At 36.3% G+C, this 25,000-nt stretch overlaps 1 protein-coding gene across 1 annotated transcript in view; it reads right to left on the reverse strand.

The window, feature by feature from the left end:
* The window catches only part of LOC115213324 (aromatic-L-amino-acid decarboxylase-like), a 92,557-nt gene that overhangs the window by 16,830 nt on the left and 50,727 nt on the right, over positions 1 to 25,000 (reverse strand). Inside the window, exons 4-8 of the mRNA XM_029782260.2 lie at positions 17,908 to 17,959; positions 14,764 to 14,828; positions 7,674 to 7,808; positions 5,510 to 5,620; positions 1,549 to 1,581 (exon numbers count right to left, since the gene is read on the reverse strand). Coding sequence (XP_029638120.1) covers positions 1,549 to 1,581; positions 5,510 to 5,620; positions 7,674 to 7,808; positions 14,764 to 14,828; positions 17,908 to 17,959 — 396 coding nt within the window. The remainder of the gene's footprint in view (positions 1 to 1,548; positions 1,582 to 5,509; positions 5,621 to 7,673; positions 7,809 to 14,763; positions 14,829 to 17,907; positions 17,960 to 25,000) is intronic.

The raw sequence follows: 25,000 nt of genomic DNA on the forward strand, positions 1-25,000 counted from the left end.
TGCAACAGAGTAAACTCGAACACACTATCTGCTATATCATTCTGCTACTGTATCATTACGTTGGAACAGCTGTCACGATTCCCTATTTTCATGGCAAGAGAAAAATGACTGGTCTTAAACCTACCATCCTGCTGAACGAATTATTGTAACTGCTGCTCAAATGAGTTGCCGATTTTAAGAAGAAAAATTAAAGAAAAAAAAACATCCGCACATCGATAGCACAGAAAAAATGAGTTTACATTTTAGCTCGGCACACAGTAAAGCTTTGTAATGTTTAAACTTATTTCAGCTTTTCAGATTTGCACTGTATATGTATGTATGTATGTATGTATGTATGTATGTATGTATGTATGTATGTATGTATGTATGTATGTATGTATGTATGTATGTATGTATGTATGTATGTATAATTTTAATTTTATTTTTACTTTAATATTTTTCATTTATTTTCTCATTATTTTCCCTCTATATAATAGATGAAGGACTAGCAGCCGAAACGTCAAGACTCCCTTCTTTTTAAGCGTTAGACTAGTACATTTGTTGAAATTTGCTACTCCGTGTTGTCTTGGTTTTGTGCTCATTGTCTTCTTAATGTCTTAATCCTATTTAATCTTAAATATTTATTTATCAGTGAATTGACTTACAAATCATATAATTAGTAAAAATGTGTGTATTATAGATTGTCTTCAATTTCGTACGAAAGTTTGTGTTACACGTATAAACCGTAGGAAAATAATATTATAGATGATATTAATAATTTTTTGACTAATATTGTTATTTTCCCTAAAACAGTAAGCAATATTCTTCTAGTTAGATTCATAATACCCTATTTTAAATATGTTAACACTATAAATTTTATTATTTAGAGCCAAGTTAGAGGCAGAAAATCAACGCCTATGACACATTTCAAGGCCTCCAGATTTTGTGGGAGGCAGGTAGAAGATGTCCACCAACCGGTCTACGTTTGCAGCAAGATGAAAACTTTCAGCAATGGAGTGGAGTACCCTGCTAAAGATACCGACGACTTTGATCATTAGTTTCGCCAGAATCAGTCTTCATATTATTTCTCTGCCACAGATACTACGACACGGTGTTAATCCAATTTTAAAAATTTATACAGCTTGATCAGACGAAAAAGGAAAGGATACAAAAGTTTTTTTCCAAGATGTTTCTGACGTGGTTTAGAAAGACACGAATAAACCTGGTCTAAATCCTTGTGACGGGGTGGACTTTTCTAAAGAAACTCTAGAAGCATATAGTGGTTGAAATTGGTCGACAGATTGTATCTGCTACAAAGGGAGAGATGCAGCCAGATCTTTCTGGTAGTTTCATCACAGATCTCGTGATCTCGTTCACTAGATTTCACTCACATGACTTAGGTTGTTGACTCGAAGCAGTGATAGAAAAAACTTGTCCAAAGTGACGCGTACTGGAATCGATCCCAGAACCCTGCAGTAGCAATGCAATTTTTAAAACTACTCAGTTATGCCCTCGCATGAGTGTCGTGTGATAAAATAGCAGAAGTATTCCAAAAAAAGATTTACTCACGAAGAATGGTATTAAACCCAGTTTTCGGTCTTCCTGCAAGAATGATACAGAGACATTTGGTTAGTATATATACGTATATATATATATATATAGTTAATTCAAACAAGAAAACACAAAAAAAAAAACACAGCAACGCGAGGACGTGGAACAAATAAAGTATTATTGGACGATCAGGAAAGAAAGGAAGAAGGAGGGTTTAACGTTTCGAGCGGAGCTCTTCGTCGGAAACATAGGAGAAGGAAAGATCCCGAGAAGGGAAGAGAGAGGAAAAAAAATCGCTGGCGGTACTCAAATATACATACATATAAAAGAAACAGGCACAAGCACAGATACACACAGATACCCGTTGGCTCACTGATGGTTCAGGTTATAAAACATTGAAGCTGATTTCAACATTGCATTGAAATGAAAGTTAATTTCATGATGATTCAGTTAAATATTTCAATTCGTTCGTGTCATCATAGGTCAGGTTAACAAACAGAAATAGAAACTTACGGGATAAACTTGAACCACATTTACTTATGGTATATGTGAGTATTTTCCCTTTATACTACATTTTGGCTATTTATGAAGGTACCCCACAAAACCTCGTATCTCGGGAATCCGTGGTACGACTCACGCGAAACTTGCTTTATTCCATTTGTATTCATATTTCAGGGGTATCTTACATTTAGAGTATTTTCTCATTATGCGCTGGTTTGGCTGTTTTAAATTACAGACAAGTACGCACGGAAGCAAGCATGCTAACAAAACTGGTATAACTATAGATGTGTATCACCCCACACGACTTTGTTGCCTCATAACTTCCAGAAAAATGGATACTTTTTAACGAAATTTCAAACAAATACCGCTTAGGTGCTGTGAATTCAGGATACATAGGAATTTACGAGAAAGAAAATTTTCGAGGGGTTAGGGAGAGGAGTTTCGAAAAATTCATACGATCCGACTTTTTTTCCTCATAACTTTTAAGAATTTGGATATCTTTTAGTGAACTTTTTTTACAATACCTTTCAAACGGCATAGATTACGATTATAAAGAAATTTGTGGGAAAATTTTTCCGAGGGGTTGGGGAAAGCAGTTTCGAAAAACATAGTTTCGGATCAGGAAGACCAAATAAGACCAGATGCATTTCGGACTTTTGGGGCCTGCTGATATGTTTATCAAAAATTTATAGAGAGAAAACTTTCTTGAAACTCTAACTCTCTGTCAAATATGACAAGGTCATAAGAACTGTTTAGATCTTGCACCTTGTCCCTCATTTAAGAAGAAACTACAGGTGTTAATACTCTCAGGTTGTATTCAGAATGACAAAATCGAGTCTCTTGTAATAAAATCGATGTTTAAATGATATCAAAGTAACATCAACGACCTATTCATTTCTTATGAATGAAACTATAGATGTTTCCTACAATGAACAAGCTTCTTTGTGGATATGTTCTATGTCTGATGAGGAAATCAATGCTGTAGAATCGTGTTTGGAAAGAAATGGGTTACAGGAAGGTCAGGGTTACGAAAGAGTTGTTAATACGTATGGTACAAAGGACTTCAATCAAGGATTCTTTTTCATAACGAAACGGCCCTTTGAAACTTGTACTTGTAGAAAGTTCCAAACCGAGCCTTTTTCATAACGAAACGGCTCTTAAAGTTGTACTTGTAGAAAATTCAAATCCGAGCCTTTTTTCATAACGAAACGGCCCTTTGGATCTCGTACTTGTAGAAAGTTCCAAACCGAGCCTTTTTCATAACGAAACGGCCCTTTGGATCTCGTACTTGTAGAAAGTTCAAATCCGAGCCTTTTTTCATAACGAAACGGCCCTTTGGATCTTGTACTTGTAGAAAGTTCCAAACCGAGCCTTTTTCATAACGAAACGGCCCTTAAAGTTGTACTTGTAGAAAGTTCCAAACCAAGCCTTTTTCATAACGAAACGGCCCTTTGAAACTTGTAACTTGTAAAAAGTTCAAAACCGAGCCTTTTTCATAATGAAACGGCCCTTAAAGTTGTACTTGTAGAAAGTTCAAATCCGTGCCTTTTTTGCATCATTCTTTATAATAGACAGAACAGTTATACATTATTTTAATGTCAAGTAATCGATATGTTTAACTATTTGCACAATATTAAATCTTCCTGTAATTTGTATTTCGCAGTTTATAATTGAGAAAGCTTTCTGGCATAAAATGATCCGGCAGAGAAACCACTCTGAGAACCTTTAAAAAGTTATTTATGGTTCTGGTATAATTTGTTGCCGTAATCCAACAGATCCAACTTTTAATTGCAAGCTACATTTACACTAATTAATGATAAATTTAGCCAAGAACTGAAGAAGAAATGATGGTAATGTATCAACATGTACAACGTGTAGAAATTAGATACTGAGATTCAACTGAAAGTTGAGAAAAGGACTAGAATGTTCAAGTATAGATTTATATCTGCATCAACAGATTAACCACTACAGAGTCCGGAGTTTTATGGTTTGGAAGTATATTAGATATATCTAGATACATTGTTGCAGAAATTAGGAGGAAAATTTAAGGAAATGATGAACATCGAAAATATCCTCAATTCGCATCGTAGCCAAATTATGTTTCTAAACTAGAAGACAGATTGAACCTTGAGAACTCGATACTCTCAGCAAATTCCATGGCTTTGAAGAAGATAACAAACATTTGACAGCATCGCGAGTATTTCACTCATGTTAATACCAAACATGATCTCAGATTCGTTCTCAAATATATCGAAGAAAACAATTCTCAGCTTCTCTTGACAATTATGAATAAACTGCTTAAAATACATGCAACACTTGCAATAACTGTGGCAATTGTGGTGCGCTTCTTTAACTACAGCAAATTAGTTTCAAAAAGCTGTGAGACTTGTGCGGAGAAAAGAGACTGGTTGATTTCCTGCCGTTCAGTTTGAGGAAGATATCTCTTTTGATACTGAAGACGTGATAAACATTTACAAACATATGACCAACAGGTGAAGGCTGTCATTATTTGTTAAAATACGTTGGCTTCCTTATTCTTCAGGATGCATTTCAAAGATTGATTTTCTACTTAAAATATATTGCAGCAAGTGTATCGTTGTGAGGTGTTATTTCTAAATAAATGTGTGTATATATATATATATATAATATATATATATATATATATATATATATATATAGCGTGAGAGAGAGATAGAAAGAGAGAGAGATAGAGAGAGAGAGAGAGAGCGAGAGAGAGAGATAGATAGATAGATAGATAGATAGATAGATAGAGAGAGAGAGAGAGAGAGAGAGAGAGAGAGAGAGAGAGAGAGAGAGGAGAGAGAGAGAGAGAAAGAGCAAAGTGTACGTACGCCGCTATATTTTTATATATAAAAAATACAAAAATGGGACAAAAAAGCAAAACATCCACACAGACAATACAAAGAAAACAAGGAGGGAAAAACGGAGAAATGGTATACAAATATAAATAACAGGATATTAACAACGGGTGTCTTTCGACTAAGGACGAATTAAATATACTTATATATATATATATATATATCTTTATATATATATCTTTATTGCCCACAAGGGGCTAAACATAGAGGGGACAAACAAAGACAGACAAAGGGATTAAGTCAACTACATCGACCCCAGTGCGTAACTGGTACTTAATTTATCGACCCCGAAAGGATGAAAGGCAAAGTCGACCTCGGCGGAATATATATATATATATATATATATATATATATGTATGTATGTTATATACATGTAGGTCAAAGAGGGGAGATAATCAATGGTAACGCTGAAGAGAAAGGGAAGAGGTTAAGTGAAGGTAAAACAAGGAAGAGAGGATGAGTAGTCCGGTGGTTTAGAAACAGAGAAATGGAAAGGAGTCGAAGTATGAAAACGAAAGGGAAAAATATAAATAATAGGCATTGCCTAAGTGAAAGCATGTTAATGGTATTTTAAGTTTGTGACAGAATTAAATTCTTACCTCGATGGCTGATTCCAGTGTATGGCCTCGAAGTGAGTAATTATCATCCACCTCAAGTTCTCTTAGTTTGATTAAACTGATTATCCCTGCCTTCTCAACACATGAATGAGCCTGCAAAGGGAGATCAGTGTTTATTTACAATGTTTATACCAGACATCCACACGCACGAATACATAAATACATAAACACATAGATAAATACTTAAATACATAGATAAAAAACATAAACACAAATCGACAAATTATCAGTTCCAGTCAATTTTTCTAATATAGAAGAAGTAAAACTGGTGTTTCTCATTAGTTTCTCTCCTTTCAACTTTTCCCCTGAAGAAGGACTCTGTCCGAAACGTTGAATTTTCCACTCACCCATGATTAATTCAATGGATTCTTTATCGATTTCAATAAGCACACACACACACACACATGTGTTAAAAGTGATGGCGGGTCGTGTAGCATATTCTTTTCTACTCTAGGCACAAGGCCCGGAATTTTTGGGGAGTGGGATAGTCGATTAACACGACCCCAGTACGCAACTGGAACTTAATTTATCGATTCCGAAAGGATGACAGATAAAATCGACCTTGGCGGAATTTGAACTCAGAACGTAAAGACAGACGAAATAACGTTAATCATTTCGTCCGGCATGCTAACGTTTCTGCCAGCTCGCCGCCTTATGGGTCCTGTAGCATATTGACTGATTAAAACTCGGTTGAAGACGTCGGTTTCATGAAGATTCATTCAACTAGATGACCCTCTTTCTGCAAACTACTGGGGTTGAGGGAGTAGCGGGGCGGTGGGAGTGGGGTGAGTCCCATTTAGACTTGTTTGAAATAACAGACAAATCTTCCTGAATTAAAACTCTACTGTCTTAAAGAAAAGGAAGGACACATTGGATTAAGCAGTGGCTGATCTATATAAAGACGAGATGATCAACGCTGGAACGCTTTTGGTCATGGGTTTTATTGACCAGGGCTGAACGACAATGAAACACCACAACCGCTGCCATTTTGAGATTTGAATTCAACGCTCAACATATAATTCGTTAGTTTTATGCGGGTGTTACGGGTCATAAGAAAATTATGAGTTCGTTTTAAAATTTGAGATTACATAGACAGTATTTTGCATAGGATATGGACAGTTCCCATAAGCACTATCTTTTGAATTTCTGCCATTTTGGGGTTTCCCGGAATCTGAGCTAGGTAGCAATCAACCCTTTTGCTATCATAGCATTACAATATACTCGACCCCTTAATTGGTGACACTATGGCTCAGTAGTTAGAGCGTCGAGCTTACGATCGTGAGGTTGTGAGCTCGAATCCCGGACCGGGCTGCGTGTTGTGTTCTTGAGCAAGGCACTTTATTTCACGTTGCTCCAGTTCACTCAGCTGTAGAAATGAGTTGCGACGTCACAGGTGCCAAGCTGTATTGGTCTTTGCCTTTCACTTGGATAACACTGGTGGCATGGAGAGGGGAGGCCGGTATGCATGGGCGACTGCTGGTCTTCCATAACCAACCTCGCCCGGACTTGTGTCTAGGAGGGTAACTTTCTAGGTGCAATCCCATGGTCTGTGTCGTGACCGAAGGGGGTCTCCGAATCAGTGACATGATCTACCCCACCCTGGATACACGCATTATCTACTGCTAAACATGTGGGAGTCAGAAGAGCATATGGGTGAGGAAGCACGATGAGGTTCCGAGTTCGATTTTGCAGCAGGACTACTGCAGTCTCGGTGTGGATTCGATTAAAGGCACAAAGAACAGGCGTTGGTTGTTAAACCGGGCGACAAATTAAGCCTGTTCTCTAAAACAGTTAACAATCCATCTGATAATCGATTTAAAGTGTCTCTCAGTGAGACTGAACTGGGAGTCACCGTCATACCCATTGCAAGTACAACGAAATGCCAGAGGAAAGTTTGAACTCATACCAACGATGTATTACACTGAAACACTTAGCCATCAAGAGGCTTCTATATGACCAGCGTACCTCCTAGATAAAGCAGCTAAACCTGGCTCACATCACTGTCTTAACAACGGAAAGACATATTGTATAAAGTATATTGAATTCATAGCAACAACAACATCACATATCCACATGGCCATTTCTCGTATATCGACCCATTCATTTCTTCAACAAACTCACTAGGAAATGCTTTTGTTTTACTTACAAGTTTTGACGAATATCCGACCAGTTTAGTGAGAAGAGTTCCATCTTCAACGAATGGGAAAGACCCTTTTAGTTTCTTCAAGGTTGAATGTCTAGCTGTCAGCATTGTAACCAGAACACATTCACTGGCAGAACCCTGCGATATATTGAATACATACATATATATATATATATTATATATATATATTATATATATATATATATATTATATATATAATATATATATATATATATATATATATATATATATATATATATATTTACCTTGTTAACAATTAACACGGAAAAAAAAAGAAATAGTTACCAGGGTAGCAAAAATCTCACAAGCAAAGATGTTGTAACTCCTTGTTTATAAAGGTAGAAACTTCGTGTTTACGTTGAATATTTTGAATAATATATGAATAAATAAATGGAGTTTAACGCAGGTGTAATCAAATATCTTTACTTTCGACACATGTTTCGAAAATTCCACTGATACTATTCAAAAGAATAAATGGTATAAACAATGCAATCTTCTCTTCAGGAAAGTGAAAAAAGCGAAACTTGTCAATAAGACATTTTAGCAAAAAATGATGGATTTGTATAGCGATAGACAGAACGCTATTAATATTGTTTAAAAAAACGTTATATGATATAACGTCATAAGTAGCTAACAGAAGGAATAGGGATACCAATAGTGAATGTTAAATATAAAGGAAATTAAAGTTTAAATTATATATAATGATAGAGACTACTTATATGCACTAAATGTATGTTTTTGCCAATGCTTACATCTGTATGCTCGCTCTATAACCGTGTTTACTGGAGTATTTTTAGAAAAAATAATGAAAAATAGCTCAGAATTGCAAAGAAGACAGAATTCCTTGCCTTTGTTAAGTGGTATCGAAATTGAGTGAATCAACCATTCTAAATGAAATTGTTCATTGTGGTCTTTTAAATCCCACATCAGTTTGCTGAGACCGGTATTATTGCGTTTATTTCTATCCCTAAATGTTGAGTAATGGATAGAAATTCTTTTAGATAACTCTAACGATGTGCTTTCAATGTAAAATTGTACTTTATTACGAGTACTGATTATACACTGGTATATAGAATTTTTAATTTTAGAGTTACTTGACATAAACTTAATTCTATTGGAATTGACTTGAGATACAATAACCTTGTTATTAATATTTCTAGAGGGTTGGATGGTATTAGCTAAATTAATGTTAGTATTAGTAAATGTATTAATATTTAACAGTTTATTATTATGTGAAGAGATAATTTGCAAGAGATTTTTTGTGTTTGAAAAACCTATCCTAACCTTATGTGAATTGATAATAGAGTAATATCTAGAATTTTTTGGAAAATTCCTAGCAATAGCATGACGAAACAGCAGTGGGAGATTAGATTTAATTTGTCTCCCGTAAGGAATTATTAACCAAATATTTTTACTAGTATTCATAGCGTAATTACTTTTGAAGGTGTTATATTTACTTTTAGATCGATAACAGGGGATTAAATAAGGGTTATCTGCCTTCATTCGCTTTGTATCGGTGCGTAAGTTATGTTTGTTATCAATAATTCTTCTAGAAATATTAATAACAAGGTTATTGTATCTGAAGTCAATTCCAATAGAATTAAGTTTATGTCAAGTAACTCTAAACTTAAAAATTCTATATACCAGTGTATAATCAGTACTCGTAATAAAGTACGATTTTACATTGGAAGCACATCGTTAGAGTTATCTAAAAGAATTTCTATCCATTACTCAACATTTAGGGATAGAAATAAACGCAATAATACCGGTCTCAGCAAACTGATGTGGGATTTAAAAGACCACAATGAACAATTTCATTTAGAATGGTTGATTCACTCAATTTCGATACCATATAACAAAGGCAAGGAATTCTGTCTTCTTTGCAATTCTGAGCTATTTTTCATTATTTTTTCTAAAAATACTCCAGTAAACACAGTTATAGAACGAGCATACAGATGTAAGCATTGGCAAAAACATACATTTAGTGCATATAAGTAGTCTCTATCATTATATATAATTTAAACTTTAATTTCCTTTATATTTAACATTCACTATTAATATCCCTATTCCTTCTGTTAGCTACTTATGACGTTATATCATATAACGTTTTTTTAAACAATATTAATAGCGTTCTGTCTATCGCTATACAAATCCATCATTTTTTGCTAAAATGTCTTATTGACAAGTTTCGCTTTTTTCACTTTCCTGAGGAGAAGATTGCATTGTTTATACCATTTATTCTTTTGAACAATATCAGTGGAATTTTCGAAACATGTGTCGAAAGTAAAGATATTTGATTACACCTGCGTTAAACTCCATTTATTTATTCATATATATATATATATAATATATATATATATATATTATATATATATATATATATAGTGTGATATATGTGTATATATATATATGTATATATATATTACATACATATATATTATATGTATGTATGTATGTAATATATATATATATATATATATTATTATATATATATATTATATATATATATATATATATATATGTATGTATATATATAGCACAAATTTAGATTCAGATGAATTAGGTACTTAAGTTGAGGCACCAGAATTTAGTACGGTATTATCCATACAATTTCAAAAATAAATTGATTAAAATCAAAATAAGCAACAAGGATATTCAGAGGCAATGCAGTACGATCGTTTCAAGCAACTCCATTTAATTGAACAATGCAATCATTACATCATTTTAAATGCAGAGCAATTCTCACCTGCATAAATACATAAATTTAAATTAAATTAAAACAGATGGATACATTAGTATAATTTTACATTAGTATAATTTTACCTAAAACCTCCAAGGAGGTGAGGAGATAGACAAAGAACCCTAACCCTAACACTTCAGCTTAGAAACTACTTATGTATCAGGAAGGAAAACTTGCTAGAGATCTAGCTTGTCACCGTTTTTTGGTGTCAGTTAAACCGTCAGTCAGATACTCCGACGTTGCAGAAGTGAAGATAAACCAACACGAAGACGTGTGTGTTTCCATTTATTATATCTTGTCACTGATAAAGACCAATGTCATCAATACTTAAGATGCTAATCTCCCGTCGAAAACAACAAAAATCGGAAGGCTACATTTGATGATGCAATCCCGGATTAAGAAAAAGGACGAGGTGGTAATGGTTTGAATATTTTTGCTGATATGCATGCTAAATGAGGGCTTAGCTGGGGTTACATAACAACAGCAGCAGCAGTAACAACTTCAACAACATAAAAAAAAGCTGGCACTCCGTCGGTTACGACGACGAGTTTTCCAGTTGATCCGATCAACAGAACAACTTGCTCGTGAAATGAACGTGCACGTGGCTGAGTACGCAGCTGACACGCGAACCCATAACTATATAGTTCTCAGGGAGATCCAGCATGACACAGAATGTGACAAGGCAACTAATCTTTGCCAGTTGAGTGGACTGGAGCAACGTGAAATAAAGTTTCTTGCTCAAGGACACAACGTGTTGCCAGGTATCGAACTCGTAACCTTACAATCTCGAGCCGAATATGCTAACCACTTAGCCACGCGCCCTCACTACAACAATATAATCGAAGAGCGGCAGACAGCAACCAGAATCTGTTACACTAAAGAGTAACTAGCGGCACATGTGTATCTTGAGAGCTTCATCATTGTTCACCACGTATGTACCATAGAATGTGTATGCGCGCGCGCGTGTGATGCAAAAATGTATTTCTTTGCTCTTAACGTATGTACGTACATATGCATGCATAAATGAGTGAGAGAGCAGAGCATGCCATCAAAGTGACACTGGGGTATGTATGTATGTATGTATGTATGTATGTATGTATATATATATATATAATTATAATCATCATCATCATCATCATCATGTGACCGACCAGTCCATCAGATGTAGTTACACATCGCTGGTCACAATGCGTTCGCATTGTTTTAGCCTTCGAATGAGGCCACCCCGCTGGCTAAGCGAGCAGGCCAAGAAAAGAAAGAGTGGGAGAAAGAGTGGTGAAAGAGTACAGCAGGGATCACCACCCCCTGCCGGAGCCTCGTGGAGCTTCTTAGGTGTTTTCGCTCAATAAACACTCACAACGCCCGGTCTGGGAATCGAAACCGCGATCCTACGACCGCGAGTCCGCTGCCCTAACCACTTGGCCATTGCGCCTCCATAATTATAATATTAGGGAATATTATTCCAAACTTACAGCGAAAAATTCAATTTAGAATTACTAAATCAAATTTCGCAATATATAATATATGTATATAAATTAGAGAAGAACCACCTTTTATCAATTCAACAATGAAAGAACAATGATATAATTAAATTATACCATATAGAAAAAAAATTAAATTATTTAACTTTTTTCTATATAGTATAATTTAATTATATCATTGTTCTTTCATTGCTGAATTGATAAAAGGTGGTTCTTCTCTAATTTATATACATATGTATGTATACATATATGTACGGATGCTTGTATGTATATATGTATATATTCACGTATAGGAATGTGTTATGTGTGTGCACGCGCATATGTATGTATATTTATTTATGTATGTAAATATGTATATTTATTTAGATTCTTTTTCACAGAATTGAACCTGGTTACTAAAAAAGTAAAACCGCTTGACTATGAATTCCTCCCCTAAAAGGAATCCCTGGGAAATATTCCAATGTCACTTACAAAAAAAGTATTATTCAATATGGTTGTGAGGTCTTGATAAATGTGTGTGCACTGTGTTTCGCTGAAGAGCTCAAATAAGACGGAAATATGTCTGGAGTTGTCCCCATAGCTACCAAAACCGAAAATTAGCTCGCCGTGAGCATATCACCGTTTTAGATACTGACGTGTTGGTTTATATTACTTTCGTTTGTTTAAATCCTTCATCTTGTTAAAACATTTTGAGTGTAGTTTCATATGAAATCGACGGCATAAACATGTGGCTTGTGCGTGCGCGCGTGAGTGTATGTGCGCATGTGTGTGTGTGTGTGTGTTGTGTGTGTGTGTGTGTGAGTGTGTGTGAGAGGAATTGATTACAAGACGGTGATAGTTCAAGATTTCTTCATTTGGTGGTAAGACTTGTAATATACAGGTTGATCACTTGCCGCCGCCGAATGCTTTAAAAGCACACATATATATATATATATATATATATATATATATAATATATATATATATATATATATTATATATATATATATAATAATATGTATATATATATATGTATATATATATATATATATGTATATATATATATATACATACATACAGATGTACATTTGTATAAATGAGTGCGTGAGAGTGAAGACAAACTATAAAAGGAAGAAAGAAGGGGGGGGGGCGAGAGAGAGAGGGGGGAGGAGAAAGAAAGCGAGAGAGACAGAAAGACTGAATATATATGTACGTGCATGTTTATGGAAATTAAGAAAAGAGAAAAAAACACGAAGATCCAAAAATACGTCAAATGTGTATATAGACATTACGTTGAATTGCATACACGCTCAAGTACATCGATCCACACACCGATGGAACGAATGCACACAAGCAATTATATATATGCTTATGTGTGTGTGTGTGTGTGTATTCTAAATGTGTACACACACGCACACGTAGATACATACATACGCTCACACACACACACACACACATACATACATACAAATATATGCGTAAGTATATATTCTAAATGTATTTATAAATACAAATGGAAAAATTCACAAAAAGTATATAGTAGAAACGTAAATTGAGACACTAATGTATGTATGTATGTATGTATGTATGTATGTATGTATGTATGTATGTATGTATGTATGCATGTATGTATGTGTAAGTTTGTGTGTGTGTGTATGTATGTAGATATGTATGCATACATATGTACCTGCGAGAGTGCTTAGTACAGCGTATACGCGCGCGTGTATTTATATGTATGTATTTGTTGTATATGTATATATGCGTATCTGTATATATACATATCCACACAGAGACAAACGCACATACTCATACACACACATACACACACACACACATGTATATATCCGTAAATGTATCTGTACACACACACACACGCACGTACACACACACACATATATGTATATATTTACATATATGTGTGTGTGTGTGTATATATGCACATACATATATACATACATACATAATATATATATATATATATATATATATATAGATATATATATATATATATATATATATATATATATATATATATATATATATATATATATATATACACGCGCAAACAACCAAACGTACATATGTATGTTCACATAAAGAAAGCTTAATAAAAAGTCCAAATGAAAATATTCCCCTTCCAAACAAGAATAAAAAAATTTAATGAATGGAAATAATCGCATGTAAATGAATGAAAAGATGAGGAGGCTGCTTGGGATGGCACTGGAAGTGGTTTGTTGATCGGATCTATTATTGTGATAAGGAGAATTCCTCAAACGAATCTATCTGCTGTTATTGACAGCTTCATTGAGTGAACTGTCATGGCCGACACCCACTGCTGCCGCCTTCTTCTGGTGAGTGGACAGAATCAAAGGTAATGCAGAAATGAAGTCAAAGTAATAATATACACATTCATAAACAGATTTACGCAAACATGCGACTCTATCTATGCTCATATATGTTTGTATGTGCGTTTGTGTGTTCGTATCTGTGTGAGTCTGTATGTGTGTATAGCAGCACTACGATGCAGCAACAACCAAGATATGTACTGCAAACAAGATGAAGTTATAAACCAAAGGAATATCGTTAGTAGAAAAGTAAAATGGGTTTTGAAAACATCTTTAGTTAGCTGGGACACTTTTAGGGGACAGTATATGCTGGTGTAACATGACTTTCAAGGTACGTTATAATTAAAAGGGACGGGATTGTAGAAAAGGCGAATAACATATACACAGAACTACAAAAACTTCAAATCTACGTTTGCAGTTACACACATCTTTGATAACAACATAATCAAGGAGGTTAAGGTGTGATAGTTTTTTTCGGTAAACTCTTCGTGGAATTGTAAGTTAACATGTCAACAACGTAATACTACCTGTATGACACCACCGCCTTTGCCACTTTCATGTAAGAAATCTTTCGGTAAACCAATCATTTTACCTGAAGAAAAAAGTGAAAATATTTCGTGTCAACTTACAATCAATAACTGGAAACATATTCTATCAGCTCCTGTTACCCAAAATAAAGTCTCAATTGCTGTTCAATTCGACAAAATGTTTTAACTTAGTTTATTAAAATTTTTTCCATAAACGTAGAACATAGAATACATGACATTCATTATTCAATTCCATATTTCTACGTTCCGTGTTTAAACCCCAATCTGAGGTTCTTCTTTGTCTTTTAGCCTTCTGTGGTGGATAAAATATCCGTTAATCATATATGGAGTCGATTATTGTTTATTAGTTAATCACCAGAGAAGTGATCATGCTTTGTCACTGTTAAACAGGTGAGTTTGGTCCAGACAGGTGAGGCCATCTTGAAGCTCTACAGAAAAATAGCTGCGAGAAAACATGCATCAGGAGAGAATTCCTTAGGAAGCAGTTCTAGAAAATTGTTCGAGGGGAATATTTAGTGTGGGGGTAAAAAAGATGGTGATATAGAATTGGTTAAACAGTAAGAGAAGAGACATATGTGTAATGATTTGTTTCTGTGATGTTAAATAAGATGTTATTATTGCTTTCCTATTGAACATTTTGTCTGAGCGTTGGACAAAATGCTTTGAAGTGTTTCTTCCGACTCATTACGTTCAAAGTTCAAATCCAACAGAGGTTGACTTTGCCTTTCATCCCTTCGGAGGCAATAAAATAAGCACCAGTTGAGCACCGGGGTCGATGTAATCGATTTATCTCACCTCCCACTGAAAATTCCTGGTCATATGCCCAGTAACAAACATAATAACATGCTGTAAATAATTCTTTCTACTTTAGGCACAAGGCCTGCCTGAGATTTTGGAGGAGGGGATAGTCGCTTACATCGACTTGACTGGTACTTATTATACCGACCTCGAATGGATGAAAAGTAAAATCGGCCTTGGTGGAATTAGAACTCGGAACGTGAAGGCGGACGAAATGCCCCTTAGCATTTTGCCCAGCGTACTAACGATTCTTTCTGCTCGCCACCTTAAACTGTATGTTATTAATAATAACAATAAAAACAACGGAATGATATGCAATGCTATTTATAAATCCTTAAAATCTTTTAAAATGTTTTAGCCCGAAGGCCGCGGCCATGCTGGGGCAACAATCGCATATAACCGAATCAGTTTATTCAAAATCAAAAGCTCTTAGTCTTCACCGCATTAGAAAATATCGTAATTGTAGACGAAGACTGAAAGAAGTCCCTTGTGTGTGTGTGTATATATATATATATATATATATGTATGTGTGTGTGTGTGTGTGTGTGTGTGTGTGTGTGTGTGTGTGTGTGTCTGTCTGTCTGTCTGTCTCCCCCAACATCGCTTGACAACCGACGCTAGTGTGTATACGTCCCCGTAACTTAGCAGTTCGGCAAAGGGGACCCGTACAATAAGTACTAGGCTTACAAAGAATAAGTCCCAGGGTCGATTTGGTCGACTAGAGGCGTTGCTTCAGCATGACCGCAGTCAAATGACTGAAACAAGTAAAAATATTATAAAGAATAAAGTATAAATCGATTATTTAACATATAAGAGTCTTGTTTTATGGCAACTTCTGGAATGAGATTTATTAGAACAATCCCGCTACCAATGGATGGATGGAAGCACTCCGTCGGTTACGACGACGAGGGTTCCGGTTGATCCGAATCAACGGAACAGCCTGCTCGTGAAATTAACGTGTAAGTGGCTGAGCACTCCACAGACAAGTGTACCCTTAACGTAGTTCTCGGGGATATTCAGCGTGACACAGAGAGTGACAAGGCCGGCCCTTTGAAATACAGGTACAACAGAAACAGGAAGTAAGAGTGAGAGAAAGTTGTGGTGAAAGAGTACAGCAGGGATCACCACCATCCCTGCCGGAGCCTCGTGGAGCTTTAGGTGTTTTTGCTCAATAAACACTCACAACGCCGGCCTGGGAATCGAAACCGCGATCCTACGATCACCACTGGGCCATTGCGTCTCCACTGAATCTAACAATAAACATACAATAACGAGGTGCGGTTCCCCTTTATAGTTTTACTAGCTGGCAATACAGAACTCTGACTCATATAGACTATTGTTTTATTAAGAGCAGAAACAACCTTTTCGTTATGATATTGTTGATGCAATACACTTGCCTATGTGTTTCAGTTATTATTTAAATTAACGAAAAATTCAGAAGGATTCGGTAAAACACCTATTTATAAAACTGGTGCTTACAATATAACACAGGGTTATTACAAACATTATTATGGAAAATATAATGTGTCGTGAATGGCACAACAGTGCACTATAATAACAGCAATGGACTATAATAACTCTTTTACTCTTTTACTCTTTTACTTGTTTCAGTCATTTGACTGCGGCCATGCTGGAGCACCGCCTTTAGTCGAGCAAATCGACCCCGGGACTTATTCTTTGTAAGCCCAGTACTTATTCTATCGGTCTCTTTTGCCGAACCGCTAAGTGACGGGGACGTAAACACACCAGCATCGGTTGTCAAGCAATGCTAGGGGGACAAACACAGACACACAAACATATACACACACTTATATATATATACATATATACGACGGGCTTCTTTCAGTTTCCGTCTACCAAATCCACTCACAAGGCATTGGTCGGCCCGGGGCTATAGCAGAAGACACTTGCCCAAGATGCCACGTAGTGGGACTGAACCCGGAACCATGTGTTATAATTTAATTATCATAGTCTGATATAATAATAATATTTCGGAATACAAAAATTCCTTCTTCAGATATCACTAGGAATTGTTTGAGTCACTGCTACAATTGGTTTTCCAACGGTTACTGAATTTTTTTCCGGAAGTGTCTCTGCAATGGTCTTACGAAGCTCCTTCCGGAATTCCTCTCCTATTATTTTGGAAATATGTTTAGTTATAAATACATTAAAAGAAGAGGTTTTGTATCGTGAAACCAGGGACAGTACAATGCGGGTTTGTATTTAAGCAGTTTTAACTTTAAAATTGGTGTAAAGGAAGCAACTGAAAGTGGATTAGTTTAAAATGAAATCAGAATCAAAAGTGGTAAAAGTATAAAGACTTACCAACCCAGTCCAACACGATAGTTTCTAACTCTGTACACGCAGGGCTGGCTGCCTGGTAGAAGACAAAACAGAGATCAACTATAAAAAATACAGTTTATATACGGAAAAAAAAAACGGTTTGAAATTTAGGCATAAGCCAGAATTTTAATGGGGAGCGGGAGTTTAGTCGATTATAGAGACCACAGTACTTGATTGGTGCTTATTTCAATGACCCGGAAAAGATGAAAGGAAGCCGACTTCGGAGAAATTTGAACTCAAAACGTAATGACGGATGAAATGTCACTAAGCATTTTTCCCGGCGCGGTAACGATTCTGCCAGCTCGCCGCCTTGATGATGATGATGATGATGATGATGATGATGATGATGATTATGATGATGATAATAATAATCCTTTCTACTCTTAGCACAAGGCGTGAAATTTTTGGGGAGGGGGCCAGCCGATTACATTAACCACGGTACGCAACTGGTACTTAATTTATCGACCCTGAAAAGATGAAAGGCAAAGTCGACCTCGGCGGAATTTGAACTCAGAGCATTTCGCCCACAGTGCTACCGATTCTGCCAGCTCGCCGCCTTAATAATAATAATAATAATAATAATAATAATAATAATAATAATAATAATAATAATATAATAATAATCATAATAATAATAATAATAATAAATGCCCTGATGCAGTACCAGGCAGTGGCTCTCATGGCTTCTGATCTTAACTGATTGGAAGTGTTACCATGTACATTGTTTTGTCTTGGTATAAAAGATGGGCTACAGCAAATATTCTGCTCAATACCACAGATTTGCTTGTCAGTTGTTTGACCGTAACCAGTCGAGCATGCCCCTTAGTGGCTGACGATATGTGCATCTATGATCATGAGCAGAAGTAGTGGGGGAGCATCATAGCCATGTGTTGAGAGGGATTCTTTGGGGTTGAATAATTCACCTTCGGAAACATGGGTGGTTCTTTCAACAACCTTAAACAACCCTTAATCAGGGACCGTTTGAGCGGGATGGGCTACTCAACCTGAAGAAAATTCTAACTGGGCCCCACCTGCAAGGTCATGTGCTGTTTATCTTGATATGAGATCACCATGTCGCGCACATATGGTTGTGATGCATGTGCCTGGTGTACCCTTATCAAACGGGTAGTCATGATGGGTATATTGGGCTTCGTATATTTTACCCCAGTGTCACTTTGATGGCATGCACTGCTCTCTCACTCAATAATAATAATAATAATAGACAGGACTATAAGAACTTATTTCAAAATAACTGGAAATGTCTTCAAGGAAAGATACACGTTGCACTTGGATTCGTTTAGAGACAAGGCTAAAAGACACTCAACTTATTTGTCTAAAATAGTATGACATTCTCTGAATAAGCTGGAGCATCAAAGCCAAGGCCAGCAAATATAAAACAGGTAGCTGTAAAGGCGATCTCTGTATTACAGAGAAACTAAATATTATTTCTTCAACTATCGACATGTTAAACCTTAGGGAAGGAGCTTTCTCTCCTTGAATCAACAGTTCAAACAAACAATTTTCAAGCATGCCTCCTCACCGTCACCACATATCCAGCTAGGATACATGAATAATAATAATAATAATAATAATATAATAATAATAATAATAATATAATAATAATAATAATATAATAATAATAATGTGGTATGTAAAATATTCCACAGAACCGCTATCATTAGAAGTAAGAAGGTCAGGCTTGTGTAGGATGGAAGATTGCAAAGATAAAGCACTGTACAAGCAATTGAAAACGAATGAAACTGAAAATAGGTGGGTAAAGAAAAGAATGCATGGACAATTTCATAGAGATGTTGAAGATAAGACAGACAGAGAAAAAAAGATGGCTGTGGATGACTAAAAGTGATTTAAAACTGGAAATGGAGGCTCTAATCCGTGCTGCCCAAGAGCAAGCACTAAGAACAAACTACATAAAATACAGAGTAGACAACACACTAGAAAGTGATAAGTGCAGAATCTGTGGACAAAATGGTGAAACCGTATGGTATACTACCAGCCAATGTACACCACTAGCCCAGAAGGAATATAAGATACGCCACGACAATATAGCAAGGCTTGTCTATTGGACACTTTGCAATAAGTATGGACTTGACAGAGCAAAAAATTGGTACGAACATAAACCCGAGAACATCATCGAAAATGATAATGCAAAGATCCTATGAGATTTTATGATTCAGTGCGACCATGAGATAGAGAATAGGAAGCCAGACATAGTATTAACTGAGAAAGAAAGCAAACTTTACGATAGGAAGGTATGCGATAAGGAAGAAAGAAAAGTCGATAGATATGACAGGTTAGCTTGGGAGGTTAAGCAGCTGTGGTCGATGAAAAAGGTGGTAGTAGTACCAATAACTGTCGGAGCCCTGATAACAGCGAGTAAAAATCTTGAGAAGTACATGGAAAAAATAGGCGCTACAGTAAGGGTGGAGCACTTGCAGAAAACAGCACTGCTTGGAACGGGTCGAATACTCTGGATGTCGAAAAGATGAGGTGTTACCTTAGTTCACTGGTAGTGAACAGAGTTAGAAGCTGTGAAAAGGCAATAATAATAATAATGATGATGATGATGATGATGATGATGATAATGATAATAATAATAATAAATGCTTTGATGCAGTACCAGAAAGTGGCTCTCGTGGCTTCTGATCTTAACTGATTGCCAATGTTGTCATATACATTGTTTTGTCTTGGTATAAAAGATGGGCTACACTTAATATTCTGCTTAATACCACAGATTTGCTTGTCAGTTGTTTGACCTTAAACACTTGAGTATGTCCCTTAGTGACTGATGATATGTACATCCTTGATCCCGAGCAGAAGTGGCGAGGGAGCATCATAGCCACGTGTTGAGGGGAATTCTGTGGGGTTTAGATAATTCACCTTTGGAAACATGGATGTTTCGTCCAACATCCTTAAACAACACTTATTCGAGGACCTTTTGAGCGGGATGGGCTACTCAACCTGAAAAAAATTCTAACTCGGCTCCACCTGCAAGGTCATGTGCTGTTTATCTTGATATGAGATCAGCATGTCGCGCACATATGGTTGTGATGCATGTGTCTGGTGTACCCTTATCAGACGAGTAGTCATTATGGGAATATTGGGCTTCGTATATTTTACACCTGTGTCAATTTCATGGCATGCACTGCTCTCTCACTCAATAAAAATAAAAATAACAATAATAATAACAATAATAATAATCTTTTCTACCGAAGGCACAAGGCTTGAAACTTTTGGAGAGAAGTAGTCAATAACATCGACTCCAGTGTTTCACTGGTACTTAATTTATCGAACCCGAAAGGATGAAAAGCAAAGTCGATCTCAGCGGAATTTGAACCCAGAACGTAGCGGCAGACAAAATACCTATTTCTTTACTACCCATAAGGGGCTAAACACAGATTAAGTCGATTATATCGATCCCAGTGCGTAACTGGTACTTAATTTATCGATCCCGAAAGGATGAAAGGCAAAGTCGACCTCGGCGGAATTTGAACTCAGAACGTAACGGCAGACGAAATACGGCTACGCATTTCGCCTGGCGTACTAACGTTTCTGCCAGCTCATCACCTTAATAATAATAATGATATTGATAATAATAATAATAATATAATAATAATAATGATGATGATAATAATAATATAATAATAATAATATAATAATAATAATAATAATAATAATAATAATAATAATAATAATAATAATAATATTTCAAACTTCCTGAAGCACAATATGTCGTTGTGGAATACGAATCTCCAATTATACCACTCTAATGGAGTACTTGCCTCAGAAAATATAAACATCAACTGTGGAATTTTTCAAGGTGACTCACTTTCACCTTTAATATTCTGCATAGCCCTAATACCCCTTACAAGTGAATTAAACAGAACAGGGTATGGGTATAAAATTGCCAATAAAAAAATAAGCCATCTATTTTATATGGATGACTTAAAACTTATGGTAAGACAATAATGAACTTGAAGGCCTATTGCACACCGTGAAAGCATTCAGCGATGACATCGGGATGGAGTTTGGACTTGAGAAGTGTGCCAAGGCCACTTTCCAGAAGGGAAAGTGAAGACCACAAATTCAGTCGTGTTAGATGTTGACACAGTCATAAGAGAGCTTGAGCAAGAACAAACATACAAATATTTAGGGATAAATGAAGGCTCTGGTATTCAGCATGCAAGCATGAAAGAGAAAATCAGGAAGGAATGTTATAGGAGAGTTCGTGCAGTCCTGAAATCTGAACTAAATGCACGTAACAAGGTGTTAGCTATAAATTCCTTAGCAGTTCCAGTTGTTACTTATAGCTACAATGTGTTGAACTGGAATATGAGTGAAGTAAAGAATATAGATAGAAAAATACGCAAGCTGCTGAGTTGTAATAGGATGCACCACCCAAAGGCAGACGTAGATCGCCTTTACCTTCCCAGAGCCCAATTTGAACTGGCTTACAAAACAACCACAATTGGACTGGCCAAATATCTCGAAATATCGAATGACTGGATGCTAAAGCTCGTGGAAAATCACGAGAAACGAAAGAAGCTTCATTCTATCATAAAGGAAAGCAAAAAATTTGCTATTGATTTCGTGCAGGATACCCAAACTGAACAACCCGAGGGAAGTACGGCAACTATTGTTGCAAAGAAGGTGAAAATGATGGCAATGAAGAAGCGCACGAGCAATTGGCTGATAGGTGGAGGAGAAACCTCTGCACGGCAAATATGTGACCCGCAGCAAACAAGCTGATGTTGACCAGAAGCAAACCCATCAGTGGCTACGGAGCTCAGGGCTAAAAGCAGAGAGCGAAGGTTTCATCCTGGCTGCTCAAGATCAAAGCCTATTAACCCGGAACTACCAGGCCAATGTGATGAAAAATGGAGCAGACCCAAAATGCCGATTCTGCAACGACATGATTGAAACAGTGGACCACCTAATCTCTGGATGTAAAGTCTTAGCACCAGTGGAGTATAAATTAACATGACAGAGTTGGCCAATATCTCCACTGGCTAATAAGTCGGCATTACAATATCAAAACTGCCGACAAGTGTATAATCACCACCCTGAGGCTGTAACTGAAGGAGAAAATGTAACCATTCTGTGGGACTTTCCAGTACATACAGACCGAACCATCAAGGCCAATAAACCAGATATTGTTGTGAAAGACCAAAACAATAAAGTTTGCTTATTGATCGAGATGAGCATCCCCTGTGATCATAATATCTCAGCGAAAGAGTTTGACAAGCTCAGAAAATATAAAGACCTACTCATTGAAATTGAGAAAATGTGGCATCTCAAGGTGGTTACAATACCAGTGATCGTAGGAGCACTAGGAATGATCAAGAAGGGAACCGAAAATTATATGAGAATGATCCCTGGCTTACCATCCCTGCAAGAAGTGCAAAAGATTGTCTTAACTGGTACATCACACGTATTGAGAAGAGCATTGTCGATGTGAGAACTGTTGCTGCTCATGTATTTTAATTTAACTTTAAAAAAAAAAAAAAAAAAATGAACGAACTACTGAGTTTGGTTTAATGGCCTACCAATGTATGCTATGAGTTTCTTTGCCCTAGGAGTCGGGAAGACACTCGGCAAGAAATGGAAGCAAATTTGAAAGAAGAAAAAAAAAAGTAGTAATAATAATAATAATAATAATAATAATAATAATAATAATAATATACATACACACATATATAATATGTATAAGGTTGTTTAATATATAATATGCACAATATATATAATGGTAATATATTAAATGTGTAAGGCGACGAGCAGGCAGAATCTTTGGCATGCCGGACAAAATGCGTTGCAGTATTTCGTCCGTCTTTATGTTCTGAGCTCAAATTCTACCGGGGTCAACTTGGCCTCTCATCCGTTTGGGATCGATAAAACAAGTACCAGTTGAGCACTGGGTTCAAGGGAATTGATTTAGATCCTTCCCCTAAATTGCTGGCCTTGTGCCAACATTTGAAAACCAATATATGTTATGTACACTAATAAGAATATACATTTTTTTTCCAAAACCACCCAAGATCTCAGGGACTCCTGCTGCAATCCAAAGCTGTACACATATGTAACACACATCTGTTATGTTATACTCTTTGTAAAATATAATATCTCGAATTTACAATTTCATAAACTTATAAACGTTTAAAACCTTCTGTAAATCCCATAAAATGGTCAACACACATACATGTACATACATGTATGTGTACATGTGATGCATGTTGTTTACATTTGAGTGGCTGTGTGGTAAGTAGCTTGTCTACCAACCACATGGTTGCGGGTTCAGTCCCACTGCCTGGCACCTTGGGCAAGTGTCTTCTACTATAGCCTCGGGCCGACCAAAGCCTTGTGAGTGGATTTGGTAGACGGAAACTGGAAGAAGCCCGTCGTATATATGTATATATATGTATGCGAGTGTGTATTTGTGTGTCTGTGTTTGTCCCTTAGCATTGCTTGACAACCGATGCTGGTGTGTTTATGTCCCCGTTACTTAGCGGTTCGGCAAAAGAGACCGATAGAATAAGTACTGGGCTTACAAAAGAATAAGTCTCGGGGTCGAGTTGCTCGACTAAAGCCGCAGTCAAATGACTGAAACAGGTAAAAGAATAAAAAAGAAAGAATCAGCAGAAGTTACACTGTGACTCAGGGACCAAAAGTTTCACGCCGTTGGCATTTATCAAGCACGTGTCAACATTTAACGCATGAATCTCTCCGCTCTTTGTATCACTCTCTAACTTCTACCGATTATTTATAAAACACACACATACGCACACACTCACACACACATACGCACACACTCACACACACATACGCACACACTCACACACACATACGCACATGTTTTGAGTTCTATCTTTTCTGTTTGTATCACCAAACATACAAGGACATTTGCATGTATTAGTAGAGTGCAATTAAACTATATTTGACACAGAACACACATTGATATTTTACCAATACTTACAAAAGATTCACGTCTAACGCAAAGGAAATAACAATTACAAAAAATTCCTACTTGAATTACTGCTCCATATCTGTGTATCATATAACT

This window comes from Octopus sinensis, linkage group LG6 (assembly GCF_006345805.1).
Source record: "Octopus sinensis linkage group LG6, ASM634580v1, whole genome shotgun sequence".
Classification (NCBI taxonomy): domain Eukaryota; kingdom Metazoa; phylum Mollusca; class Cephalopoda; order Octopoda; family Octopodidae; genus Octopus; species Octopus sinensis.